Consider the following 27,775-nt stretch of genomic DNA (forward strand, 5'->3'; position numbering starts at 1 on the left):
AAAGGCCCCTTTTGTGAAGTCCGGCAGTCAGGGGGAGATCGGTAAGTTTTGGGGATTTTTATTATACTTTTACCTGTTTAACTTGTGAAACAACTTAATTTTTATAAAGGTGAAGGGAAAAAGTATATTTTAATGTCAACACTTTTTTTTGTTGGATCCTCTTCTTTTTCTAAAACCATCAATTATTGACTCTGGAGAATTAAGCTTCCACCGCTTTTGCCTTTTTAACTGAAAAGCTTTATTAAAGTTTCTGTTACTTTTTATATTTAATGAATATTAAAAAAATAAATATATATAAAAAACTATTGAGCATCCCAATAAGTGATGGACAGACTCAATCTATTTGGCCAGAAGGTAGGTGAGAAGTATCTTATTCTAGAGCGACCTCCAAATGTTTAGAAATTCTTTTATGCTTGCTAACAAATAACTTTGTTTTTCCCCTCTTTACCACTTAGAAATATATGATCTTTAGAGATGGATCAGAAACTAAGCGAATTGGTTGAATCGCTAACTACGTCGGGTGAACCCCAACTAAATCCGGAGAAAATGAAGGAGCTGAAGAAAATCTGCAAGTATGATATTTCATACTGTAATCATTATTTGGATCTTTGCCTGGGACAAAACAAATGAGAAAAGTTTCAAATACTAAAAGAAACTGCAATATAAGTCTGTTTACTTAGGAGGACTTTGAGATTCCATAGAACATAATATCATTCAAAACTGAACAACCCAGAGAGGAGAGAATGAGATTAAAATCCTGTGGGGAGATTAAAAAAGAAATATCTACTCTGTGTTTACCATGTTAGATCTGTATTTCAGTGTTTAAATGACAAGATATGTTTGCATACATCTTAACCCCTTCGTGACAAAGCCCGTACATGTACATGGGCTCACAATACGTTTTTTAATGTGTTTAAGGACAACCCACTGTTAAATTTTTGTGTCGTTTTCTTTGAAGGTCGTCCGATGAGCACATAAAGCACATGTACCATCTCCTGATGACCCAGCTGAGTGAGGAGCATGCCGAGGTCCGCCTGTCCGCCTTCCAGATAGCCAGCGAGCTCTTTGCGCGCTCGCATCAGTTCCGGACTCTAATCATCTCCAACTTCCAGGAGTTTCTGGAGCTCACCGTGGAGACGGATTACGAGCAGCCCTTGCCTCCTCCCAAAGAAGTGGCTCAGAAATTAAAAGTGTTGGCCATCAAGACCGTTCAGGAATGGCATGAGAAATTTGGCGAAGCCTACAAGAAGCTGTCACTGGGATACCACTTCCTAAAGCAGAACAAAAAGGTGATTGTCGAGAGTCTTCTTTAGAATAGACGTCGAGCGGACATGCGTTATGTGCCTTACCGTTTATCTGGGTGTGTCTTTGGCTGACGGTATTTTGCGTAACTTCTTTCCAGGTAGACTTTCAAGACGTGAGATCGAGGACGTTAGCGGAGCGGAAGAGGGAAGAAGAAAAGAAGCAACGTCTAGAAAATATTTATAAGGAAAAGGCTAGAAAAGCAAGTGAAGAAATGGAAGGTCAGGAGGGCAAAATTTGTTTTATAGGCTTTATAAATTTCAATGTACGTTTGCCACCTTTTGCAAATCCTACGTTTATAGTCCAGCGCACAAATAATGCATCTTGTTCACTAACTAGAATAAGCAATATGTATGTATTAGACAGGGGTGAGTGTAGGGTTTGTGTTGGCTTGGTTGCCGTATTTCACGCCCCATCTGTCTGCTTTATCTCAGGTGATTTGTGAACAGAATTCTGTCTGCAGTTTTTTCAGGCTATGAAGGTTTTATCGGGATAACCTATAAAAAATAACTTTTATTAGACCACAAAAAATTGGGGCTACAAACCAGAGTAAACAAAATGGAAAAATAATCGTGAAATGTTACATATAATAATGAGCCCTTAATACGGAATCGAGGGATAGACGGCACTTTATACTAATTGCAGAATGGATGATTTTTTTAGACGTGTTCACCCACAGAATGCTTTTTTTTTGCTTTTCGTAGAGATGATGTCCGAGATCCAGTCAAGTCTGAGGGAAATGGAGAGCTGTTTTAAACTTTTGTTGCCCGATCCGGATGATTTTGCAGTGGTGATGGATGAAAAAGACTCAGCGAGGGAAACGTACAGCAGAACCGATGACATTTTCTCCGAACCGGCCAATCGGATACAGTCTCAGTCCTGTGTCGACGACGAGCGGCCATGTTGTAGCAAAGACTTGTCACCGGTCGTGGCGCCCAGCAAGATCTCTGAAAATGGAGCCGTGGAAAAGTTGGGTGATGGCTTCAAGGATTCTGATTCAGAGGAATCCGATTGTGACTATGAAGGAGTGGAGGAGTCGTTCATTAGGGACCATGGACTTGGTTCTCACAAGTATACACTCAGTCTGGAAATCCCAACAGGTGAGCGTTGGTTGATGATCTACTTGGGGAATTATGAGTTAGTGGCTTTGATTCATTGTTACCCGTCTTTATAGCCCGTATGCTGCGTAGTCACATTCTCCTGATTGTTATACAATCTCCTTAGTTTGTCATTTGTATCCAATTCTATTTCTGCTTATGCACAATATTTCACAATCCCCCCTCACCCCCAGATCTTAAGGTGACCGAAAACGAGAACAATACAGATGTTGTAAACAGCCTGTTGGACTCGCATACACTCGTTAAGAACAAGTACTGGCCGGCAGTCCAATCCTGGTTACAGGTAGGTGACAGATTTACTGTTTATCGTGATGTTGCGGTCAAGGTTTTAGCTGTCTGTGTTTTAGAGATTGTAATTGTATTTTGTAAATTCTACTTGATGCATATCATGGATGGCATCAGAGCCGGCCCTTACATGGATCCGTGGGACCCTGGCAGCACTTTGATAGGGGCGGCAATTTGTGGCATCGCGGGGAAATAAAGCTAGATGTAGTTTTAGACTCCTAACCTTTAGTATAAATATGAAAACAGTTTTTTGGAGGAACGTGTGTTACTGAAACTCTATAATTGGTGGCCGCTATGTTCATTTGGCTTTGGACTTCGGAATGTGGAATCATCTGTACTCAATACCAAACCTACAAAATAAAAAGATGAAATAGAGTACAAATAATGCGTTGTACAGGGCCAGTTCAACCCTTTTTTGTTGGAGGAATTACTTGCATTGGTCATTCATTATGTATCGTGAAGTGAGAGTTAAAAGCCACAACTTTCGTGACAACTCTCCGTTTAGTGAATAAACCTTTACAGTTATTATATTAAAAAGTTCTTACCAAGTTTACTGTTGATTATTTTTGCAGATCTTTACTAAAGCCGGGATTAATGATGACCGTCTTAAGTGTGCGATCGACCTAAAAAAGGACTTAGAAAACGTGTTGCGGAAGCACAAGGAAATGAACATCGAGTGTAAAGCCGGAAAGCGAGGGGCGGTAAGTACTTTAGTGAGGACGATGCTGCGCCTCTTCTCTTTGTAACATTAAGGCTCAATTAAAGGAAAATTATATGTGGAAAAGGAGGCAATGTGTAAAAAGTGCTCTTATTACTAAAGCAACCGATTGAATGTATTTATTTGGATTGAACCGTGCTGTTGGTTGCTGTGGTTCTGGTGTCTACAAGGAAACATTTTGTTTGGAATGTAACTCTGTAATTGTACTTCTAGGAAAGATCCTCCAAAATAATACAAAAGTAAAGTTAATATAAAAGTCATTTATGGTTCTGTCACTTACCGTATCTGACCAGCAGAGGGCGCACACGGCACACGCTGGAAACATTATGTGTTCCGCATTCCGCTGAATACATCCCAGTTTAGTGTAGTTAAAATCTAAGGCTTTTTTGGCAAATTATTGAATATATAATTTTTTTTCCACTTCCTTCTTATAGAACCTGTATACATCTTGCAGTTTTTTTGCAAGAGTGTCTGTTCCATACAACGCTGCAACTTTGTTAAGGTGATAAACTTGTACGGAGATCTGCGCTTGTAAAATACACTTGCATTCCCTCATTGTTATCTCCATTTGCTGAGCGATCCCATTGGCATTGGTTTTAAACGGAAGTTTACATGAGCTATTTAGTAATTTAGCGTTTTACAGTAATTTAGCGTTTTGCAGGTTACTTAAAATTAAGTATTAGTAAATGAGGAGGTAGCTTAGTTTATTAAACTGATTATGTTCAGAAAAAAGTCTTGTGATGAGCTGATGACCACCTGCATTAAATACGTGCCACGATGGCGAATTTCCGAGATTGTCCTGAATTTTTAATTCTGTGAATTAATACGCAATTAGGCTTTTCTTGCAGGAGACAAAGCCGCGGATTTCTCCCGTGAGGGTATTAGCGTCCCGATAGGGCCCGCGCGCTCTTTCCCGTACAGATAAACGCATCCGGGTGCCGTATCAAATCCAGGGAAATTGCCCATGAAATTAATTGCCCTGTAAACAAAGATAATTCAGCGGAAAAAAAACAAAACTGTATGCGCTCTCAATGTGGAATGAGAAAATTGATTTAACCGGGGCTATATTACTGCTCATTTTCTGCTCTGCTTTTATAGTATTCACTAAGCTGTGATTTTTATTATTTGTCTCCTAAACCCGATCAGGGACTTTGTATCCGTTTGCCGAATACACACAGGCCATAAAACATATTTTTAAAGTTAGCGCCTTTTACACCGGTTACCCATTCAGTGCTAGGGTCGTGCACAACCCTTTGCCTCTAGACGATGTGTCGGTGCAGTTCTTGACTACTATTCTTTTTTATAAGACCTTGAATTGATTTTATGTGGCCCTCTGGTTTGTATTAAACATTGGTTTGTACATGGGGGGGGTAAGAGGAGGGTAGTTATAGATCTGCGTGCTTATGCGTTGCCCATTGTGCACATTTAGATCAGTTTCAAGAATTCTTTTGCCTGTCTCTCACCCTTTTTTTGCATTGAGTAATAAACCGTTCATATTGCGCCCGTTTGTTTTTAACACTGTAAGCTGCCTAAAATGTATTCCTAAACTAATTCAGGACATATTTTCGTGGGGGTGTCTGTACTTTCTCGGCCAGGTTAGGCAGTTTGTGTCGGTGTCCAATGTTAGCCAGGAGAGGGCGCTGTGATGTAAGGGGTGAGCCGGGCCAGCGGTAACCGGGCTTTACCAGAGACCACGCAGACGAATGGGGCGTGCGTTATACCAATAAATCATGGATATACTTTTATTTTATTTTTTTTCTCTTTCAGTTACGTCTGGGTTTTATACACTCGGCTCATGGAAAACACGCAAAAAATGAATAATCATGTTTAAAATGTTAGTTTTAGAAAATGAAGCCCGTTACATTTATTTACAGAGTGCCAGGGGAGGAGTGAAAATCAACGATAACGTTACGTTTGTCAGCAATATTAACACCCTTTTAAGACATACTGATGCAGGACAACAAGATGTCCCTGTTCTTGTGAGCTGACAATCTATTACCAACTCTTCTTGAGAAATATCTTTGACGGGTGGAAGCTGTGAACGTATTCTCTCTTCTTTAACCGTCGGCAGCAGATCGGACCCATCCAGCCCATCTAGTCTGCCCGTTCTTCCTTAATCGGCCGTTGGTCCCGTCTTAGATTCCGGAGCCGCATGCCTATCCCATGCGTGTTTTATCCCTTTATTATATTGGCCTCTGCTGGGAGGCTGTTCCACGTATCCACCACCCTCTCGGCAAACAAAAAAAAAATCCAATTCCCGTCAATCGCAGCACGAAAAAAAATGGCTTTTCAAAAGTCTAGCGGAGACGTGGGTTGTTTTTTTTTTTTTTTTTCGTGTTTGCTCTGGTACATTAGAGGTTAAGTAATTCCAAGGCATTTTGGATGAAGCCTCCCATCTCTTAAGGAGGGAAGGCTTCGGCTGGGTAGATGCACATGAGATATTGGCACGGCAGAATAATTTGCAGGGTCCTCCGCTCGCGAGGGTATTAGCATATAAATAGCAGACGCAATGGCGGCCATCACAGCCGAGTACGTTTAATTTTTACTTTATAAGACAGAATGGGTTTTTAAATGCGGCCCCCATCAAGCTTGCTCCAAAGACAAATGAAGTTTAGACTTCGCTTGTCTGCCGGAGCCTTCTGAGCCCTCCGTGTGTTTTTATTTCAGGCAGGGGGGGGGGCACTGGCTTTGTTAGGTGGAAAGTAATTGAACCGGCGGAGCAAATTAATTGCAAAATGTATTTAATACCCCCGGCCGCAGCGGGAAACCATGTTTTAGCGGGCTGGTTTATTTCGCTGACACGTTATCTCCGGGCCGGCTTCTCTCTTTCCACAGCTCTGGCGAAAATAATTAGTTTGATCGCTTAATCCGGCTCCGGAAAGTGATTATATATACTATGTTTTCACGTCTTTTATTGCGCCGTATTGCTTGTTTAATTGGAATTCCGCGGTCGTTTTAAGTCCTCTGAACACAGAGCGGAATCAATGTCTCAAACCCTTAATATTTATATTTTCGGCATCCGTTTTCCTGACATTCATGCACTCAACGAATCCAAACGCAGACTCTCTGAACAGATACTAACCGGATACTTAACGTATCGTTATTTCATAGGAACGCTTATTTAAAATAAATAACCCAGATCACTAACGTTATTATATTGGCGATGCTGCTCGTTTTTGCTATTTTTCAGGGTCTGATTTTAAAAAAATTCCAGTAATTCAGTATTTTATATATATATATATATATATATATATATATATATATATATATATATATATAATATTTTTTTTCCTATTTTTAGTTTTTTATTGTTTATACTTTTTCTGTTATTTTTATTATTCGACACGATCCTATTTAATCATATATTTTAAACCTAATGACAAAAATATCTGAAAGGTGTTGGTAGATGAGCCAGACCACAATTTCACATTATGGTAAAAACATAATATAATAAATTGTTTTTTTCCAGGTGATTTTTCTTAGTCTTGTTTTCTTGTTTTTTAATCATTTTAAATATATTCTTAAATATTTTTTTCCGTTGCTCACTATTCATCGTACTAAATTTGTAATTCTTATTTCCGAGATTTTTTTTTCTCTTTCGTTCGTTGGTTTTATAAGAATTATGTAATCGAAATTTGTGTGGAATCATAATTTTTTTTTTTTTTTTTTTTTTTTTTAGCAATTCTTTACATGATAATGTACTTCAGGCTGAACGTTTGTATATTTTTCGGGATATTTTATTCTAGTATTTATTATTAATGATTATTGGAAGGCTCTTTGTTTTTATTATTTGTTTTTGATCGTTGGCGTGGGTTAAGAAAGTTGAAGGTCGGTTAAACGGGGAGATGTCCCGGCTGCCTTACAGCTTTTATGCTGGCGATGTTGTACTGTCCATCAAGCGCCTGTTTCTGGTAATATTATTGCATGTCGGATGTCACTTTCTAGCGGTATTTAACATGTCAGCAGAAAAATATATACTCTGCGCCTTTTCGGTAACTCCGCTGAGCGCGATCCAGTGGGAGGATTTTTTTTTATCAATTAAAAAAGTGAATGTTTTTTAATTGGACTAATGTTTACCTTTTAGGGGAAAAAATTGAGATGTCATCCTAGCTATGTGTAGAGTGTTGCTGTTGGCTTGATAAAGGGGGATTGGTGTTGTCAAGAGCTCATCCAAAAAAATGAATTGGGAATGAAGGTATTTCGACAATACTGATTTTTTTTTTTTTTACATTTATATCGATAAACCCAGATGCAGCATAAATGCTTTAGAATTGTACGTATAATACTCACTATTCATTCGCTCTCGTTCTGTTATCTTAGCCAAATCCACGAAGACAAACACTCTGCCCTGTCATCCTACGGTCAGTGGCAAAAAATAGAACGGCTCGGTCATAGTCACCCAGCCTGACACTCTATCTAATGAAAGCCTATGGAGAAACAGACTTCATTAGCATTGCCATAGAGCAGGGGTGTCCAACCTGCGGCCCTCCAGCAGCTGCAGGACTACATCTCCCATACTCCCCAGCCAGCCCCTTAGCTGAAAGAGCATTATGGGAGATGTAGTCCTGCAGCAGCTGGAGGACCGCAGGTTAGATGCCCCTGCTATAGAGTATCAGCTCAGTGTGGGGTTTGAGTTGGGAAAGTTACCCCAAGATGGTCACATGACTGACAACAATGGCCGCCTCCAGGGCTGCAGGACGTTTATCGGAACAAAATGATGTTTATCGGAACAGGGCTTTTGTGGCGACCTACGTGAAGCGCTGGATTTTACGCTCGTGTAAATCATGTCACAGCTTAAACTATGCATTATGCAGGGCCAGCTCAGCCCTTCATGTCTACGAAACACACCAGAGTTGACCTTTTATACTCCGTATGTTAAACTCACTAGCTATTTGTAGGAAACGAATGTATCATCTCTTTCCATGTCGTTACTCGTCGTTCTGCGGCGTTGTTCGCGGCGTACGGATCTCGTTTGCTATGCGGATATAGCGAGCGCACAAAGGCTACTCGGCTCCACTCGCCGTAAAGGTCGGGGCCCAAGGAGTCACGGATATTTGCAGATCTCGTTGAAATTCACGGGTCCTGGCAATAAGCATAATATTTTATTAAAACGACCCCCATATTTAAAAGCCTGGCGCTATACGTTATGCATTGTAGCACCAAACTCACATCTACCTTTTTTGGGGGGGGGGGGGTGAAATTAAAACCCATAAATTCAGTTTAGTGTTTGATATGCGCCGCTGTCGCTCTCCGAGCCGCAATGCCCCTAAAACCTTGGGTTGCTTTTCACCTTTCATAAATTCCTGGGGTGATTCTGTACAAAAAATAATTTTCAGCTCCGCGGCTCATTGTTATTCAGACTTGATTGATCGTCGTCATTTGCTCGGCGAGGAAGTTAAGTGCTCCTGTCATTTCGAGGGGTATAATTGGGACGTTTCACAGGTCAGCGGCGGTGGCAGGGCTTCCCTTTTGATTATTGTTAGACTGATAACAAAAATTACAGTTTTCGGTGATTGATGGATACCTTGGTGTCTAAATGCCGCGGTCACGCATGGTACCTAAACAAAACGAATTTGCATCTGATTATGGGTTTCAGGAGAAGGGAATTTCATATTTGGCTTTATTTTCTTTAAAGAAAGGGGTCTATAGAAAGACCTTTAAAGGTTTTTACTTAGTGGTGGGCGGGATATTGAAATAATGCATTAATTCACCCCTTCATTACAAGAGATTAAGAAGAATATATGCAAACTAATGGGGGGGGGGATTTCTCTTCTGGCCCCGTCTGCTGATGGTCTGTGTGTGTCTGTGTATGTGTGTGTATATATATATATATATATATATATATATATATATATATATATATATATATATATATATATATATATATATATATATATAAATATATATATGTATATGTATGTGTGTGTATATATATATGTATGTATATTTATATATATATGTATGTATATATATATATATGTATATGTATGTATGTGCCATATTTGTTTCAGAAGGAAGAAAGACCCCAAAAATTATTGTATTACAAAATTTAGAATAAATGTCTTCATTTCACCTTAAATCCCTTTTAAACAGCATTTAACTTTGTCTCGTTTTATTAACTGGGTGTGATTGCTCTTGCTAGGAAAGTATTAAAATCGGATTCTTTTTTTTAAGGTAATCGGGGTAAACGCACAGCGCAAGCACTCTTTGCGCTGATTTTGTTTATTGGAAATGGAAAAATACTTGTATCCGTGTTTTGACCTATGCATGTGCTCGCCGTTTAGCTTTGATGCCCTTAAAAAAATTAAAAAAATAAGTCTTGATTGAAAAAAAAAATTCCTTTACAGTTCAAACTTTTACAAAATTATAAAAGTGCGTTTCGTCCTAAATTAAAAATTAAATAAAAAAAAACAACAATAGAAAAAGAACGAGAAAACATAGGATAGATGAATATCCCAACTCCGTCCTCTAAGTGCACTAAGAGGAGGATATTTGGGGAGCTTTCACCTATTTTATAGAGTCGGTAGGGGACCTTGCAGTGTGCACTGAGGAGCTTCCCCTCCCCCTTTTACCTTTCTGTACTTTTCCCTATTTGAAAATAAAAAAAACACTGATTTACCCCCCTAAAAATGTTTAGGAGGGTGTCCTTTATTCCCTATTTTCTCATGCGATTTACCAGCAGTGTTTCCAGTACATTTCCCCCGAGGCGGGGAATGCAGTCCTGCTTTCCGCAGGCAAGCTCACAGCCACCGAACCCCAATTTTAATGCTTTTGAAGTGGGTCTGTGTTCCTGGAGGAAGATGTGGCCTCGCACAAGCTTTCAAGACCTCAGAGATCCCTTCTCTTCTTTACTTATGAAGAAGGGACCGTAGCGATCTCAAAGTTTGTGATTGCACATCTTACTCCAGGGGTGTGTGTGTGTGTGGGGGGTTATTTTATATATATACCCACATCTGAAGACAATGGGAATCTTTAACATAGATAGGGCTGCAACTAACGATTATTTTAATAATCGATTAGTTGGCCGATTATTTTTTCGATTAATCGATTAATCGGATAAAAAAAACCAATATGCAAATTTTTCGTTTATTTAAAAGAATTTAATGAACTGGATGTTAAAAAACAACTTAAAATTTACATTAACATTCTTATTTTGTTATGATGTAATAAAAAACAATATTTTCAAAGTACAAGAACCCAAACACAATATTTATGAAACAAAATAACCCCAAACATTCTGAAAAGAGGTGGACTATTACTGTTCAAGAAACTTTGCACCCAGCACTTTGCACTTTGCACCCAGCACTTTGCACCCAGCCCTGGCACTTTGCACCCAGCACTTTGCCCCAGCCCTGGCACTTTGCATCCAGCACTTTGCACCCAGCATTCAGCACTTTGCACCAGCACTTTGCACTTTGCACCCAGCCCTGGCACTTTGCACCCAGCACTTTGTACCCAGCACTCAGCACCCAGCACTTTGCCCCAGCCCTGGCACTTTGCATCCAGCACTTTGCACCCAGCACTTTGCACCAGCACTTTGTACCCAGCACTTTGCGCCCAGCACTTTGCGCCCAGCACTTTGCCCCAGCCCTGGCACTTTGCACCCAGCACTTTGCACCCAGCCCTGGCACTTTACACCCAGCACTTTGCACCCAGCCCTGGCACTTTGCACCCAGCACTGGCACTTTGCACCCAGCACTTTGCACTGTGCCCCTGCACCCAGTCTCCAACTCTGCCCTGCCCCCACACTCACACTCTGCCCTGCACCCACTCTGCCCTGCACCCACACTCACACCCTGCCCTGCATCCCCACCCCCACTCTGCCCTGCACCCAGTCTCCCACTCTGCTCTGCACCCACACTCACACCCTGCATCCCCACCCCCACTCTGCCCTGCACCCAGTCTCCTGCCCTGCACCCCCCACCCCCACTCTGCCCTGCACCCCCACTCTGCCCTGCACCCCCACTCACGAACCGCTCTGTGCGAATGGAGCCACTCGCACAGAGCGAACCGCTCTGTGCGAATGGAGCCACTCGCACAGAGCGAACCGCTCTGTGCGAATGGAGCCACTCGCACAGAGCGAACCGCTCTGTGCGAGTGGCTCCATTCGCACAGAGCGATTCGCTCTGTGCGAGTGGCTCTGTGCGATCCGTGCACATAGACATGAAGAATACTTACCTCCGGAACGCGTCACATCCGTCACGTAGCTAGAAGGCGGAGACTGCAGAGCGTGTAGCAGAAGCGGGGAACGCTCGCGGAGGTAAGTAAAAGGAGCCGAGTGCTCCAACAACGAATCGATCACTCGATTAATCGATAACGGAAATCGTCGACAACGATTTCCGTTATCGATTATTATCGATTTTATCGATTCGTTGTTTCAGCTCTAAACATAGATACCCCCGTTTAAGAAAGCAGCGTGCTCGTTGCGCTAGTCTTCTGTGGTTATTATTTTTATGGTTGACGTGTTGTGTTTTCTTGTGCAGGGGAACGCTAGCGATGAGGATGACGACGAGTTTGAAGAGGTCCCCGAGAAGGAAGGTTACGAACCCGACATCCCCGACCACCTTCGCGCCGAGTACGGTGAGTCCGCCCGGCTGTGAAAAGGCTTTATCCCCGCGTGTTACCGCGGCAGTAAAGTAAATAAACAGCCATTACGGAGTAATAAAGCGATCAGTGGGGTGGGTAATCTCTCCGACGGCTGCGAGGGAAGTCGGTGCAGAGACGGGGAAGCGGCGATTGGCCCCGGATAAACCAATACCTTGTAGGAGGTGAAGCCTCGGAAGGCTGCCGGCTTATTTCATCGCCGCGTACGTCTGCGCTTTAAAGCGTGCAGCTGTTATATGAGCTGCAAAGGGATATATTTACAAAGAGATGTTTATTCCCTGTGGAAGAAAAATATACAGCTTCGGATACCTTTGTAGTAAATGGGTTTTTCGGGGGCGCCGGAATTACAGTAAATCTGTTTAATTAAATCCCGTTACGAAGTGTCACCCGACGCCTCTTAGCAGCGTTCGCTGTGAGATATCCAGCGGCGTGACAAGGAAGCCACGACGTGCCTTATGAGAAGGCTCGCTACGCTCTCTCACACACGCTGTTGTACATATCATCTGTCACGTCATGGACTCGTAAAATGTCTTCATAGAAAATCATGGCGCGTTTGTACTGGATGTGCTAAATACTATGGGTTCCTTTGTGTGTCGGCGCAACATTGAATGTCTTCCCCCTGTGACCCGCTCAGGACTGTATTACAAGACTGGACTGGACTGCTAGCACTGTCATACCTCCCAAGTGTCCTGCGTTAGAAGGAACAGTCTTAAATCCCAAATCCCTCTGTCTCTCTTCTTGGCTTGATCAGAATCCCCCCCCCCATCTGTTATTTTATATTTAGATTGCTCTTGGGCAATCATTACCTTCAGACAACATCTCCTCAACACTTCTGGGGGTCTTTTAGATTCCTGTTAGATAACAAGTCCAGCCATTCAGTGCCCTGTGGGGAGGAAAAATAGATTTTATTTGTTGAAGCTGATTTCCCACAATAATTTTATACTAATTTAATATGTAAATAGAAAAAAGCAACTACAGATCCATCCATGACATGTGCATTTGGTTGACCGATGATTTAAGTAATTAGCTAAGTGAACTGTGAAGCAATTACCTCTTACAGGGTGTCAGACTAAATTATGGTGTTACATATTTTTGATGACCTTTTCATTAGCGAAATCCTTAACGCACCCTGGCACCTGCCTGGAAGTGTCAAAAAAACACCATAACTGGCTTATTACAAAGAAACGGGCCACCTCGACCCCCTGCAATTCATATCACGGGATACGCCGACCCTGCCAGCTTTATTATTCTTCTGATTAGCGTATTATCAGAAGTCTTCCGTTTTGCTTCTAATGGTTTATATGAGAACTATTCAAGATTTCTGCCATCAACTTTTTGTAGAAACATATTAGATTTAAACATAGGGGGGGTTATGATGGTGGCTCCCACACCCATACATGTTGTTTGTTTTACTCTGCAATCCCTACCCCATAGGTTTATTTAGTCTATAGAGATGTAAAATATGCGCTCGGTGAAAACACCAGATACTTTAAGTGCTGATTTTCTCCAAAGGTTAATTTTTCATAAAATCTGATCCACATCTTAGTCATGAGTGTAGACAAACACAATGTTATTAAGCTAATAACAAAAAACACACTCATTAAACACTCACAGTGCTGATGGAAAAAGTGAGCGAGCCCTTGGATTTAAAAACTGGTCCAACCTCCTTTGGCAGCAATGACCTCAAACAAGAGCGCCGGGTAGCTGCGGATCCGACCTGCACAACGTTCAGGAGGGATTTTAGACCATTCTGCCTTACAGAAATCCTTAAGGTCAGCCATATCCCTAGGATGTCTGGTGTGAACGGCTCTCCTGAGCTCATTCCTCAGCATCTCTAATGGGTTAATGTCTGGGCTCTATTCTGTAGTAGATTTACTTTTGATGTTTAGTGTTGTTGTCCTGCTGCATCACCCAACTCCTACCAAGCTTCAGCTGGCGGACAACCATCCTGACTTTGCCTGAGGCAGCCAAGCAGCTCCAAATCATGATGACCCCTCTACCGTAATTCACCGTCCCCTTTCTCCATTTATAAACAATTTGTCTAACTGTGGACTGATGCATATTTAAATATTTTAATCTTTGAGATTTCTTTCTAAGCCCTTTCCAGCTTTATGCAAATCCACAATTCTTGATTGTAGCTCTTCTGAGATTTCTTTTTTTGTCAGCAGATGCTTCTTGAGAGTAGCAAACTCCAAGTGTTTGAGTGTTTATTTTATGTCAAAGTAGGTCTAAAACACATCTTGTATCCCATTTTATTGATTGGACTCCAGGTTTAGTAACTCCTGACTTCAATTAGCTTTTGTTGAAGTGATTAGCCTAGAGGTTCGTGTACATTTTCCCACCCACACTGCGAATGTTTGACTGATTCAATATGGACAAGAACAATCATATGTGTGTTCATTATTGTGATGAAGATCACATCATATTTTAAGACAAATGTATACATAAATGCCATCAATTCCAAAGGCCCCCCTTTTTTTCTTGCCACTATATAGATACAAAGATTAGGCTATTCTGTTGAACAACCTGTGGGATTTTTTTTATCAGTAATTGCATTTTGCCTCGGTACTCAATATATCAGGCCGCAGATGGGATGATTATGAGGGAGAGGGTTGGTACATAAAGAAACAAAGGGGATCCTTCCATGAAAGAATTCTAAGGCTGCGGCACATTAAAATATAATGTAATATAACGCGTGGCCTGTGTAACTTTATCATTCACATGAGAAGCCGCGTTGTATGATAAAATCTCATGTTACAATGCGAATGTTCTCCATGTAAGTCGTACCACTGGTTGCAGAAGTTCAATGAACTTAAAAATTCATCTGACGTCGCCCCTTCTGAGAAGTAATGTTACTATAGAGAACCCAAAAAGTGATTGTTTCCTTTGGGTAATTAGACAATAATAAAACATGATTAAAACAAACAAGTAATTGCATTTTGGAGACGCTAGTTATCTTCCGAGGCGCTGATTAAAAATGTTGTTTACACAGTCCTGCGTCTCGTAGACTCATAAATTCATCATTGCGGGAAGCGCTTCAACAGCCCCATCACAACGTGGAACGGAGCGGCGAAGCCACAGACCCCATCGTCTGTTTCAACCACCGGCGGACTCATGCATGATGGGGATAGTCGTCCAAGCACTGTCAGAATATTGCATGTGTCCAGCCCTGACCTTAACATAAGGAATTATATTTTGTTTTCAAATACAGCGCTGTGACAAGGCACTGAATTCTACCTAAAGCTGGCATTTTTGCCCCCTGAGCCTTTTCTAAAACAAAATTTTTTTTCAAATTATTTATTAAAATAAAAATTATTTAAAGATTTAGGAAAAAACAAACCTAATGCGTAATTAAGCATTGAAGGTGCTTGGATATCATTCTGTTGAAGGCTAAAACTGCCACTAAGTCGTAATTAATGATCTTTTTGAATATATACATTATTTGTCACTGCAGGGTGGCTACATGTCCCAGATTATCTGTGACCTTCAATCAAAAATATCTGTCCTGTGAACCCGGCAACTCTGTTCTGGAGCCTTATATCCTGAAATTGATAAACGCATGAGGAGTTCTTGTATATATGTACAGAAACATGGAGTTTGGCAGCAGAAAAGACCCATTCGGCTGAACTAGTCTGTGCATTTTTCCCGATGTAAAGACTCGGACCTTAATCAGTCCTTGGGCTCGTCTTACATTCAGGACTTCAACATACCCACAATCTAGAATTATTTACTATAGATGACGGCTCGGAGTGATTAGAATGAATATTGGCGTTATTGTCGGAATTCAATTCCAGAAATCAACACCCCTTTTTAACAGCTTTTAGTGAAGTCGATACAATTAGTGTTACGCTGTTTAAAAAAAAAAAAATCAACACCTGTCTTTGTAATAGATTTAAATTAATATCAATTTCCTTTAATTGAAAACATATGTAATGTACTTGAAACTGGAAATGTTAGGAACCAATAGTTTCACTACCAATATTTATAATAATGAAAAAAAATGCCTTGCAAAATGAATAGCTTAAAAAATAGTCCCAGTCGTCTTTTTGTATAATAATTATTTTTTAAATGTGTATTCTGAATATATATATAAAAGTGTATATATATATATATACACACTTAATAGATTTATATTAATGCAAATTTATTTTAATTAAAATAATATACACTTATTTATATCTAAATATTGCATTAAAAATATTTATATAATATATTATATTAAATACACTTTAGGAAAAATAAAGAATAAAATGTTTCAGACTATAACTATTAAAAATTTATATATATATATATATATATATAATTTCTGAGTAAGCCCACACAGCTGCTAAGACCAATATACATGTTTCTTCCTTTATCCCCCTCGCTCAGAATTTCCACAGAGGGGCTTTTATCTGTGGTTTTAATCCCACCGTTTCTGTCGGGACATAATCTCTTTCTCAAATTTACATTTTAATTACCAGGCCAGCTGAACTGGCTAAAATCAATAATGTCAGCATTCAGCGGCCTATCTCGGAGTCAAGAACCCTACTTCTCTATTTCCCTCCATCGATCGATTTTCCCAACACACTCCATTTTATTGCCTAAAGCAAATAGGTGCCATTTGGTCACTTAACACACACAAAAAAAACCACTTTTGGCCGTGTTATGATTGTGTTCAGACATCAAATAATAATCTACTAAAGCAGTCTAGCAAACAAAAATATTATCGTACCGTCAACCCCAAAGTTACCCTTTAACGTTTTATGCTAAAGGGCCGTTTAACGCCGCGTATTGGCTTCTGAAATTAACGTGCGGGTGATTTGATTTTCAAAGAGATGTAGCCGGCCTTGATCTCTAAGATTATGGGTGAATTAAATTGTATATTTTGAACACAAGGTTAGTGATCTAATAGACGGTTTACCTCCTGTGTGATATAACCAAACTCCTCCTGGATTGTAAGCTTCTTGGATCAGGGTTCTCCTATCGCAAGTCAAAATGTTGTTACGCGCTGCTTGTTACGTCTGATCTAACAGCAGATAATCCATTCCTTTTGCAGGTCTAGAGCCTTCAGCATCATCTAAACCAGAGAAGAAACCAGCGTCCAAAGCGCCTGCCCCACGACGCAGAAAATCAAACGACGAGGAGCTGGATCCTACCTGCGCTGCTGCAACACTTAAACTTATGAAGCACAAACTAGCAAAATTAGCTCCTTCATCCCCGAGGTAACCATATAAAGTGTTTGTGCGAGAACACAAGGGGACATCCCAGTGATATTGGTGTCCTGAACCAGAAGATATGGAAAGGCCACTCACTATAGGCATTCTATAATAGCATCTATACCCTAATGGACAGCGATGAGCAGTTCTCTGTAGACTGTGCAGACAGCAGCCTGCGTTCACAACGGCCGTAATGTTCTTTATTTGGAATCCTATTACAGCGATGAACAAAGACAGCTATGGCTTCCATCACATGGTGGCTTATGGTACAAACTAGCACTTAAGACCATGGTAGCCTCTGCTCTTGAAGGTCAATAGAAAGTTATTTATTGACTCTACTGCTAATCTAATGACTACTAGAATGCATGAAGGAAGAGAGAAAAGTAGGGAATAACGTTTACATCGTTACATTAGGATAACGTGAGTTTTGATTGACTGCAATTAAGAGTATAATGGATAATAAAATGCGTCCTGTTACAATATACAACGTTCTTTGTAGCGACTACTCTACCAAGATAAGAGCGGCCGCTTCCAGAGTAGCGATACCAGCTTATGGGCACTTTTGTAGTTGTCTCATTTTCCCCCACTGTTAATGTCCGGGCGTTTCATAAACCGTTGCTGACTGTTCCTTCTGATGTAATGTTTAGCGAGTTCAATTTCCAGTAGGAAAATTTAGCACCTTAAATTCTTCAAGGATCTCGGCGTGTTCCGGTAAGAAGGCTTTCAAGAACCCTGACTGATCACTATGAATTATTTAGGGCGGTCATGGTAGAGGAGCTCCTTGGCTTTGACCCTTCTGGTGAAAAGTTCAGTCCTCCTGCAAACCTTGGCCGTAGGGAAAGATGTATCAGCCGGCTGTATTTACATCCTCTGAGGTTTATTATCTCCTTGTATGTTTTCTCAGTGGGTCTGGGGAGATGAGCTCCAGAAGTGGAAAGTCGGAGGAGGAGATGGCCAGAGCACCTGTTGTCTCGTTCGGGTTAGACCTGCACTACTGGGGCCAAGAGCAGCAGACAGCTGGAAAAATACTAAAGTGAGTAATATATTTCACTACTTTTTCATTACAGGGGATTTAGGCATCGTAAACATAACCGCCCCGCACCGCGTCTAGGCTTTCATCTAGGAGGTGGGTTTACTTCTGTTTATTTTGGGAGATCGATTATGGCCCATAATGATAAGCCCCCTGAATCCCCGCTTTGCTTTCCTTTGAAATTTCTATTGTAATTTAGACCAGCGGATTTGAGATAAAACGTATATCTATGTTGATGTAAGGACTTGCGTAAAAAACCCGCCTTGTTGCTTAAAGGGTGTTGGGAGACGTAATCCTGGGTATTATATCAGACGTAAATTACATAGAGATCATGTTATTTAGTGCTTGCGTATGAGAAACACACTCCCCAAAAAATGAAATGGGGGGGGGGAATCCTCCCAATACTAATGAGTCTTAATTGACTAACCAGTCGGGCTAATTAGTAATTAATATGATTTCGGCTATATCATAGATAGTATCCAGAGTACGGTCCGTGATTTACATTATGGTCATGAAGAGTGTGTAGGACCCGCAAAGCTTCAAGATTTAATGCAATCTAGAAAAAAGATAGTTATGCAGATTTAAACATTTCATGTATAATGTGATGAATTAGCTATTTTCCGTCTGGGTCTGCAAATCACCCATAGGAACGCGGCCCCGCATTACGGTCAGGATTTAAACCTAGCTTAGAATTGTTGCCAATTCTACAACAATAAATATATAGTCCCCTATATTCCATAATGCTGGTGTGAACAAAAAATAATGACCCTCTGAAACAAAAGAAAACAAACAAAAAAAGTAAAAACAGCCCAAAAAGAAGAAAATGCTTTGGAAATAATGTGCAATCTTGACAATAAGAACACACAATGCACGGGATTTCTTCAGTACGTCTTTTGATAAAGTCTTCTGTGGATACGAATTGCTGGATTCTGTTTAAGTTGTTTCTGGAGCTGCAAGTCTAATTCAATAAAATTAACATAATAACAATTTCTGATATTTATTTATTCATTTTCCCTGCCTGTGTAGAGTCAGACCACAAAGTCAGCTCACATTCATCCAGCAACTTGGTCTACGGCGGCCGGTGTGAATTACTCTCAGGACTTATAAACTATTTGCTGAAAAATCAAAACCCATTATTTTCACGATTCCTCCTTTTTCATTCCCATTTTTTTTTTAAAGCTCTCGCTGAAAATTCTACATAGACTCTCAGCCCAAAAAAATACTTGACTACTCAGCGTATGCCGCATATCGGCTTCTAAATAATTTATTATAGTTTTTATTTAGATTCCGGCGAATTGCAGGATCTCCGTAATGGATACTCGATGGCGGGCCAGCTGCGGTAGCCAACGACTTAGATTATTCTCGGCATGCCAGACCTCTGGGGATTGTGGGAGTTGTAGTCTCCGGCAGTCACCGTCTTTTTAATGCCCCTCCGCGTTCTGTCTGCCCTTTAATGTTGTAGAGTTCTGACACGGCGAGCCGGGAAGAGCTCGTGTTCGGCTGGGACTCGTCCGGATTGAGGTTTTTTATTTTACAGCCGAGTTATTCAAGTCACAGGTGAAATCAAAAGCATATTTCACAGCCTGTCGTCGGCTTACCGTGCTGCCTGCCTTTTATGCCTCGCCATAAACTAGAGGGCACGCCTCTGAACCACATAGCTGCTTACTACCGATATGCCAAACTAACAAAAAATAATTTATTTCCACGCGGACCAAAAAAAAGGAGCTGTTTATGGCTCGGAATGATGCATTAACCATAAAAGTGATTTTTAGAGGGTGCTCACCCCCTACATTTTATATGGAGTTAAACATTGAAAAATAGAGTGAAAAAAATGAGATAAAGAACCTCTTTGTTCTCAAAGTGAAAAAAGCCAAAGGTTTTTCCTCTGGGGAAGTATATTAGTCTGTGAGTTCACACTTGTGATACTAGTTTGCACTTGAGTACAAGAACATATATTAGCTACTAAATGGTGCTTTTTACCCTCTTATATCCCTTTTTTCTGTCCCAAAAAAGTATAAAAAAAAGATTTTTCTTATTATTACCCTGATTCATAATATTTTTAGTTTTCCTTAAATAAGTAAAGATATTGGGTAACGACGCAAATGGTTGTGTATGGGAATAAGGGTTTCCGATAAGATTAATGACAAAAATAAGATAACATTTTCTGTCTTAAATGTGCTATTTTACTATGTAAATTTTATTTTTGCTGCTGAAGTTTTAATCAAAGCATCAACTACATGACATTGAAGCATTACCTGAAAAATGATGAATGTGGCAAAAAAAAATGGTTCTGGTAAAGGTCAGGGCATTCAGAAGTGCCAGAAATCAACGAGTAGGTGGAACAGCACCTTTAGAATTTTCTTTGCTGGTGTAGCCAAAGTTAAAACAAGTATAAAAGTTTGTGTGTATCCAGGGTGTATCATTTTTAATGAAAGTACAATGGCTCTGGGGACATTGCTCAATCATCGCCAACGTTAGGCCCTCACCGACGGGTTTAACCCCTTAATGACAAAGCCCGTACATGTACGGGCTAAAAATGCATTGTTTTCAATGGGTTTAGGGACCGCCCAATGTCCTTAAGGGGTTAAGAACGCGCATTAACCGGCGGCTTAACGCTTTTGCGTTCTCTTAGAATCCCTCATCTCGGACGCGGCGAGGTTATCTCCCGGAGAGAGCAGTATTGACCACGGAGCTACTATGTACTTTAATTGGTTTCTGGCCAAGTCGAATTTGTAGCTAAACTTCTGTGAGGCGAGGACGACGAGGGCCAAGCCGCGCTGATTTGGAGACTTATCAGTCTTCAGCTATGGCGGGTGGGAGAACACAGAATCTTGGGATCGGAGGTTGTAGTAAATTAGTTAAATCCCAATAAAGCGCAAGGTTTAGAAAAAAAACTCCCAAGTTAGGCAGTAGATTAGTATCCACTATGGAGCGACGCACGTGAAATCTGTCCGCCGAACGCAGGTTTGTATTCACGCCGTATTGCCCTCGCATGCTTATCCATTTGTAGGATAATTAGATTGTTCTCGTCGTGCAGAGAGGGAGCCGTAATCCAATAATAGGGGATATCGATAGCCGGAGGTAGCGCCCGCGTTCATTGATCTCGCTTTCACGATTAACACACGCAGGGTCGGTTCTCAGCATCGATTCTGGGCTCCCAGCGAGATGGAGGAAGAAGTGGAAAATAAAGAGGTGGAAGCCATGCTAAAAACCCGCTACATAACGTTTCCGGGGAAGTTTGAGCCGGTGAAACACAAGTGCCGCCATCCGCTGGCTAACGGGAGCCTGTGCGAGAGGCAGGATCGCTACAAGGTGCGTGGTGTACACGGGATCGGGTTCTTTATTCCAAGGGTTGCTCGGTTTGTACATTAAACTGATTGTTTTCTGTTTTTTTTTCCTATTTATGCGTTTACCGTATGGGGGGGGCGCTCTCCTTGGTGTTGTAACCCTCCAGTCCGCACTGTTTAGGGATATGTTAGGAAGTCATGCTGGAGCAGCATCAATCTCCATGTTGCGATAGGTGGGCATTTGAAAGACCCACCGTCCTCTGATGGTGCCAGGCTAGCATCTCGTGGCATGCGTTGTGCAGCCGGCCACCTTGTGTAACTGAGGATCAGATTTTGCTGTCTCCTTACACCTGGACTTTGTGTAACGAATGTCCCGTTTTGTGTTGTCTGGCCAGTGTCCGTTCCACGGGAAGATTATCCCTCGGGATGAACTCGGAGTCCCAATGAATGACGAGGACCGTGCCAGGGAGGCTAAGCAAAAGTTTGAGGAGGCGGCCCAAGAAAAAGGTGTGTTGTACAATAATTGTGTAAAGGCACCAGAAACGATATTCCTGCTGCTTTGTGTGTAACCAGTATCTCTATGGCATTGTGTTCATTATAACGCACTGTGTGCGTGTATGTATGTATGTGCGCGTATGTATGTGTGTGTGCGTGTGTGTGTGTGTGTGTGCGTGTGTGTGTGTATGTGTGTGTATGTATGTTGGTTTTGGTAAATCAGATCTACAATTCCAGCAAAGTCAGTTTACCTGTCGGGGTATTAAACCTCATAAAATGTCATCCAGACTCCAGAACATGTATAATCACATGAATATTTCATATGCGGTGAGAGACGGCTGACCATAAACCAGCTTGTGTGTCCGTAAATCAGTGCTGACGAGAACGGGAGAGACGTTTGGCGCTCCTTGTGTCTAAGAAGGCATGCGCTTGCAATCCACCTTAGTTTATAGTAATGGAAAGGCGCAAAAAAGTGAGAAAAAAAATGTCCTAATATATAAATATTTTATTATGGTGATTTTGATAACTGTGCAAGCGCTCGGCAGCGTACAGCGGGTATTAACTCCCTGACATTCTTATAACGTCTGCCGAGGAGATAGCCCCATTCAGGAGTCCGACTCGTGTGGCCTGGGAGTTATCGCCCTGACCCGCTAATCTCTGTGTCCTCCTCTTCCAATACCTCGTACACTAAAGCCAACGAGGTGCCGGTAATTGTGTCCGTCCCGGGGAGCGCCTGGCTCCTCAGCCTTTAGTGACCCGTTAACAGGTATGAGGAAAATCCAGTAAAGGCAGACCCCTGGCCAGCCACTTGTGAAATAGCATCTATTTACTAACGGCGGTATCGATTGCCACCTACTCGCGCAATCTGTGTCCTTTTCTTTCCCCTGCCGCTAAACCCAGTAACAATATACGAAGAGCTTTAGGGCCCCGTCGGCGTTCACAAAAAAAGCCTCTCTCTTCCCGGGCATTTTATTGATTTTTCTCGAAAGCTTTTAAATTGCCTCCTTCGTTTTCCTCAAACGTTTATTTCGTCTGCGCTGGATATGGGCACCTCTCCCCCGCGTCTAAACAATGCCTATTTCATCGGGCTCCTAAACTGTAACGCCTCGTTATCCCATAGATATCATCCGCATTGTTAACTTTGGATTCAGGAATTTACAGATGGAGGGGCTTAAGGCTGGGATAATTTAAATGTATACTCCAGTTGCACTAAACCCATCCTTAAAAAAAAAATATATATATATTTATTTTTTTATTTTTTTTATTTTTAAATGCTTTATAGATATATATATATATATATATATATCTATATAGATAGATATAGATATATATATAGATATATATATATCTATATATATATATATATATATATATATATATATAATATAGTGTGTGAGACATGGAAAAAATATATAATTTTCGGGATTCTCTCCAAAAATGTCCTGATATGTGACGTTATGGTGACTAAAAGTAGTTTTCAGTGGTTATTCTCGTTAACATCACTTTTTGGGTTGTTTGGCTTAGAATTAAATTTTTTATTACTTATTTGAATACCAGAGAGGATTTTAGTTTGTCCCAAAAAAAAAATGTCCAGCTGATCTGGAGCTAAATACTTAAGTTCTCCATCTTTCTGTTCAGTCCTGTTTTTTAGCCAGACAAAACAAGACAAAAAACAGCTTATAAAATAAATATATATATATATCTTGGTTTAATGTATTTCAGACTGGAGAGACCCAGAGCTGATGAAGGAAATTGAACAAGCCACAGGTCATGATCTGGGGTCCTCCAAATACTCCAAGAAAGGAAAGGGAGCGAAAAAGAAGGGGAAGAAAAAATACCCCAACCTTACAGACCTAAAGCAGAACGCGAACACGTCAAGGACACGGCTGGAGCGGAAAGTGTTCAACACGTAAGATACGGCGTGCAATGATTCTGAATATTTTGTGTCTCCTCTGGGCGTTATAATCCACCATCGCCAGGATTTGTGTCTTTTGTGTCTTTGTTTATGTGATTTCTGTAATAACCGTGCAGATGAAGTGCATTGAGCTTCCATTGAGTAGAATACCGAGGCGATGCCAGATGAATGCTCTAAAATTAGGCTTTATTAAAGGGGAAATTAATAATCAGGGTCCTGATAACCCGGCCTCTCCCAGGGCGGTTATTGTCAATCTAGTAGTTTTTCTGTATTTGGGCAAAAAAAAAAAAAATTGGTAGCTTCTAGTATTCAAAATAAATCAAATATTATTTAAAGAATATTTCCTCAATTGTGTTTTAAAGAAACACCCGTATGATGATGATGATGATGATACATTTTATGTTTAAAACAATTGAATCTCTGAAGTGTTTGAGAATCTCTGAGGGAAAGACATATTAACCCTTTACTGGCCGTAACCAAGCATTCACTGGCTATACTTTTCTCTATCGTTTTAAGCATTTGCTGGTTGTCCTCTGTTGTGATTATGTACGTTCGTTATATATTTATTTTTTTTTTCCTGTGTCCCCGACTGCAATATGCATCATAAAGCATAGTATTTACCATGCTGTCAGACTACAATTTATACGACGCTCAACAGGTCTTAATTAACGAAAGGGACGGACTGGTAAAGGAGTATCCTGGACATCAATTAACAATGCCCTTTCTGTTAGAATAAACAAGGTGTAATTAGCTCCGGAGAATTGGAAGGAGATCAAGCATCCCATTGAATTATGCTTGAAGGCATCCAACAACTCCTGTGACTAAGATTAAGGATATACAAAGTTTATTACGAAGTCTGGGACGTACAGCGCAAGGTGATCTGTAGTGTCGTGTCCAGGACATGTGTAGTGGGTTTTATGCTTGTCTGGATAATAAACTGGCATTTGGAAAGCAGAACGCCCACATTTTTATTACTTTTACAACTAGTTTTTTCATGATATAATGTTTTCGGGCAGATGTCTATCCTATCTCTGCTATCTTAGTCCAATTTACTAAACCAGCATCCTGACCCATTGTCATGCCGCCTATGAGAAATGATAGAATGACTCAGTCTTAATCACACAGCTGGACACTCTGACTAATCAGCATCTATGGAGCAACCCGCTTTATTAGCATTGCCGTAAAGAATCGCCTCAGTGTCGTGATCCCGCTGGGAAAGTCACATAACTGCCAACAATGGCAACCTCCAGTACTTCCCTACATTACTATATACAGCACTGGATTATAGGTTACTTTTAACACTATTCTAACATTTATTCCTTGGGAGGAGCCACTAAGGAGCCACATAGTCTCCAGGTCTGCATGATTATTCCTCCCTATTATCTCCTGCCTGACGATAAGGCAGATGGTTGTTGTTGATTAGTCCAGGCAGCATTTTTTTTTTTAGTGGTCGTGTACGGTTATAACTTGGAGATAACTTGAACTTCTTCATCAAAAAAAAAAGGCCGCTTCCTTGAAGCTGAAAAGTTCATTAATATTTAATATATCCTCAGCAAAGAACATGAGAAGGGAAATATATTTAATTATAACTTAAAAACTTGCTAAACATTCCAAGTTCTTTTGATTTATTCTTTCCTTTTAGCCGACGCGATTTGCACTGTGTCTCTGAAATGTTGATTTTGTTTCTCATTTTTTCCCTGCATTCACTTAGATTTTCCTTTCACAAGATATAAAAGAAGCAAAAGATGAATTTACTTTGGATGATTGTTTTTCGGTGCCGTCCGCGTTAGTAACGTGTGCCTGTCTGTGGCAGTATCCCCGGATCTTGTAATATCCTGGGGATGCTCTTTAACTTGTATAGTTTCATTTTCTTGAATATTTCTTGAAACCTTAATGATCTCTAGAGGAGGGTGAACTATTCCTCATGGGGCATGAGCCACGCCATCGTGCCAACAACCTTCCCAAACCCAAGACCGCTGTGCATGTCCTCCTGGGCACGAGCGAAGAGTCAATGGCGTACGGGGAGGAAACACTCAAGACGTTTCTGGCTTAGGCTCCATCTTTCTCTCCTCCAGTTGATGGTCTTGGTCACACGAACGCCGCCCTAACCCTAATAATTCATCCCTATGTAACAGTAAGATGATAGTCGTGATAGCGGTGAGCAGCACGCCCCAGAACCCTGGTTGATTTGTGTGGCCGGCCACACATTGGAGGAGTAAAAATGGCGCCTGTTCTTGAGTTACCTATGCATTGAGCAGCACATGCGCCCAAATCTTTTTATTTTCATTTATTTTTCAATTTAATGTAAAGTATCTTGATCGTACAACGCTGCTTTTAACTAATGTCAAGGTCACCGATGTAATTTAAAGCCCCGTTCTACTCCCACCTTTTCCATAATGGATCATCTTTTTATTTTTTTTTGTGTTCCAAAACACAAGGTATATAGAATATTCCAAACTATAAAAGTTTAAATGATCCCATCGATGAATTAACCAACAACAATGCAGATAACAAGAATATTATACCTGGTTTTAACGACCGTCCTTCTTCCAAAGAGCCTTGGACGTACGCCATTTATCTTGTAAGGTGGAGGCTACGCATTAAACCAAGCCTTCAATTTGTTTACTCCTGTTATTAAAAGTGTGTTGAATTAAAACTATTTGTATTGCGGTACTTAATTCAGTTAACACGTCTAATTTGTTCTGCCTCATCAGTGGAGTGTTAGGAGGACCGAGCGGTAATTAATGATACCTCCTTTTCTTTACCATATCCATAAACATTCCATCGCGACTTTTATTTAACGGGAAGGAGAAGCCTGGGTGTTTATTTTGGACTAACGCTTGATTTTCTCTCTTTTTTTTTTTTCTTTCTTAATTTCTTGCAGGGGATCAGTGAAACGAGTGATAAGCGCAATGAACCAAATGGATCAGAGGCGACACGAGAAGTTTGCAAACCAGTTTAATTACGCATTAAATTAAAACGCGGGAGAAAGATAAACCGTCGAGGCAGCTTCTACATGGAACACTTATTTTAAGGACCTTTAAAGAAAAATGATTGTAATATAAGTATACTTTTCCTAATGATAATGTCCTAACTTATTTCCATAATTTGTGATACTTTGTGCGTATTTTCATCTTAAATTTTTTTTCACCGATTCTTAATATTTTGGATTTTGATTTTTTTATTTTTTTGTTAAGGAAATGGCGCAATTTTGTGAAACAAATAATGCAAATTTATTGCATTTATTTTATATAATTGCTCATTTTAGATATAGCATTTTATATTGGGTTTTTTTTTTTTTATACGGACTATATTTATTACTTATATTTATTACTTTTCCAAAACTCTTTTGCCTTTACCTGTAAGCTTAAAAAAAAAAATTCTTTATCAAAATAGCATAAAAAAGAAGATATTTTTAGCAATACGAGTCATCGTTAATATTGAGTACGCATTTAAAATCACCCGCTTCTCGTTTTCTACACTATATGCAAAATATTCTAAAGGCTCCAAAAGACTAAAACTAAGCACCCAATGAGCGTAAGACCAGGTGCATGCTGGGAAATATTTTCTTACAAGAAGAAGGATAAAGAGCTACGAATCACCTCTTTATTATTTAAATAGAGGGGAAATATAGGTATTTTTATTTAACATTTTTCCACTAATAAAATTGCACACCAGTGGAGCTGAAGTGAAAAAAAGTCTAAAATACATTCACTTATTTTCACTGAATTTGGTGTGCTGTATCCGTGATAGCAGCCCCCCGAACTTAACAGTCCCGCTTTTGGGCTGATACAGGGCTGATCGTCACAGATTGCTTTGCGGG

At 40.5% G+C, this 27,775-nt stretch overlaps 1 protein-coding gene across 1 annotated transcript; it reads left to right on the forward strand.

Moving 5' to 3' along the window:
• Positions 1–27,144, forward strand: UVSSA (UV stimulated scaffold protein A). The gene is made up of 14 exons (XM_053458172.1): positions 1–41; positions 473–572; positions 959–1,289; positions 1,403–1,523; positions 2,007–2,402; positions 2,594–2,703; positions 3,278–3,406; positions 11,907–12,003; positions 17,066–17,231; positions 18,130–18,258; positions 21,384–21,567; positions 21,938–22,049; positions 23,760–23,946; positions 26,837–27,144. The coding sequence occupies exons 2-14, from the start codon at positions 475–477 to the stop codon at positions 26,928–26,930; spliced, it is 2,154 nt and encodes a 717-aa protein (XP_053314147.1). The 5' UTR covers positions 1–41; positions 473–474; the 3' UTR covers positions 26,931–27,144.
• Positions 27,145–27,775: the final 631 nt, after the last annotated feature.

This window comes from Spea bombifrons, chromosome 1 (genome assembly GCF_027358695.1).
Source record: "Spea bombifrons isolate aSpeBom1 chromosome 1, aSpeBom1.2.pri, whole genome shotgun sequence".
In the NCBI taxonomy this organism is placed as follows: Eukaryota; Metazoa; Chordata; class Amphibia; order Anura; family Pelobatidae; genus Spea; species Spea bombifrons.

Bases quoted from the DNA above. Each gene is read 5' to 3' on its own strand.
- UVSSA (XM_053458172.1), top strand. From the start codon at position 475: ATGGATCAGAAACTAAGCGAATTGGTTGAATCGCTAACTACGTCGGGT. The intron at 2,403-2,593 runs GTGAGCGTTGGT...CCTCACCCCCAG, and splicing joins CAGTCTGGAAATCCCAACAG to ATCTTAAGGTGACCGAAAAC. The intron at 23,947-26,836 runs GTAAGATACGGC...AATTTCTTGCAG, and splicing joins GAGCGGAAAGTGTTCAACAC to GGGATCAGTGAAACGAGTGA.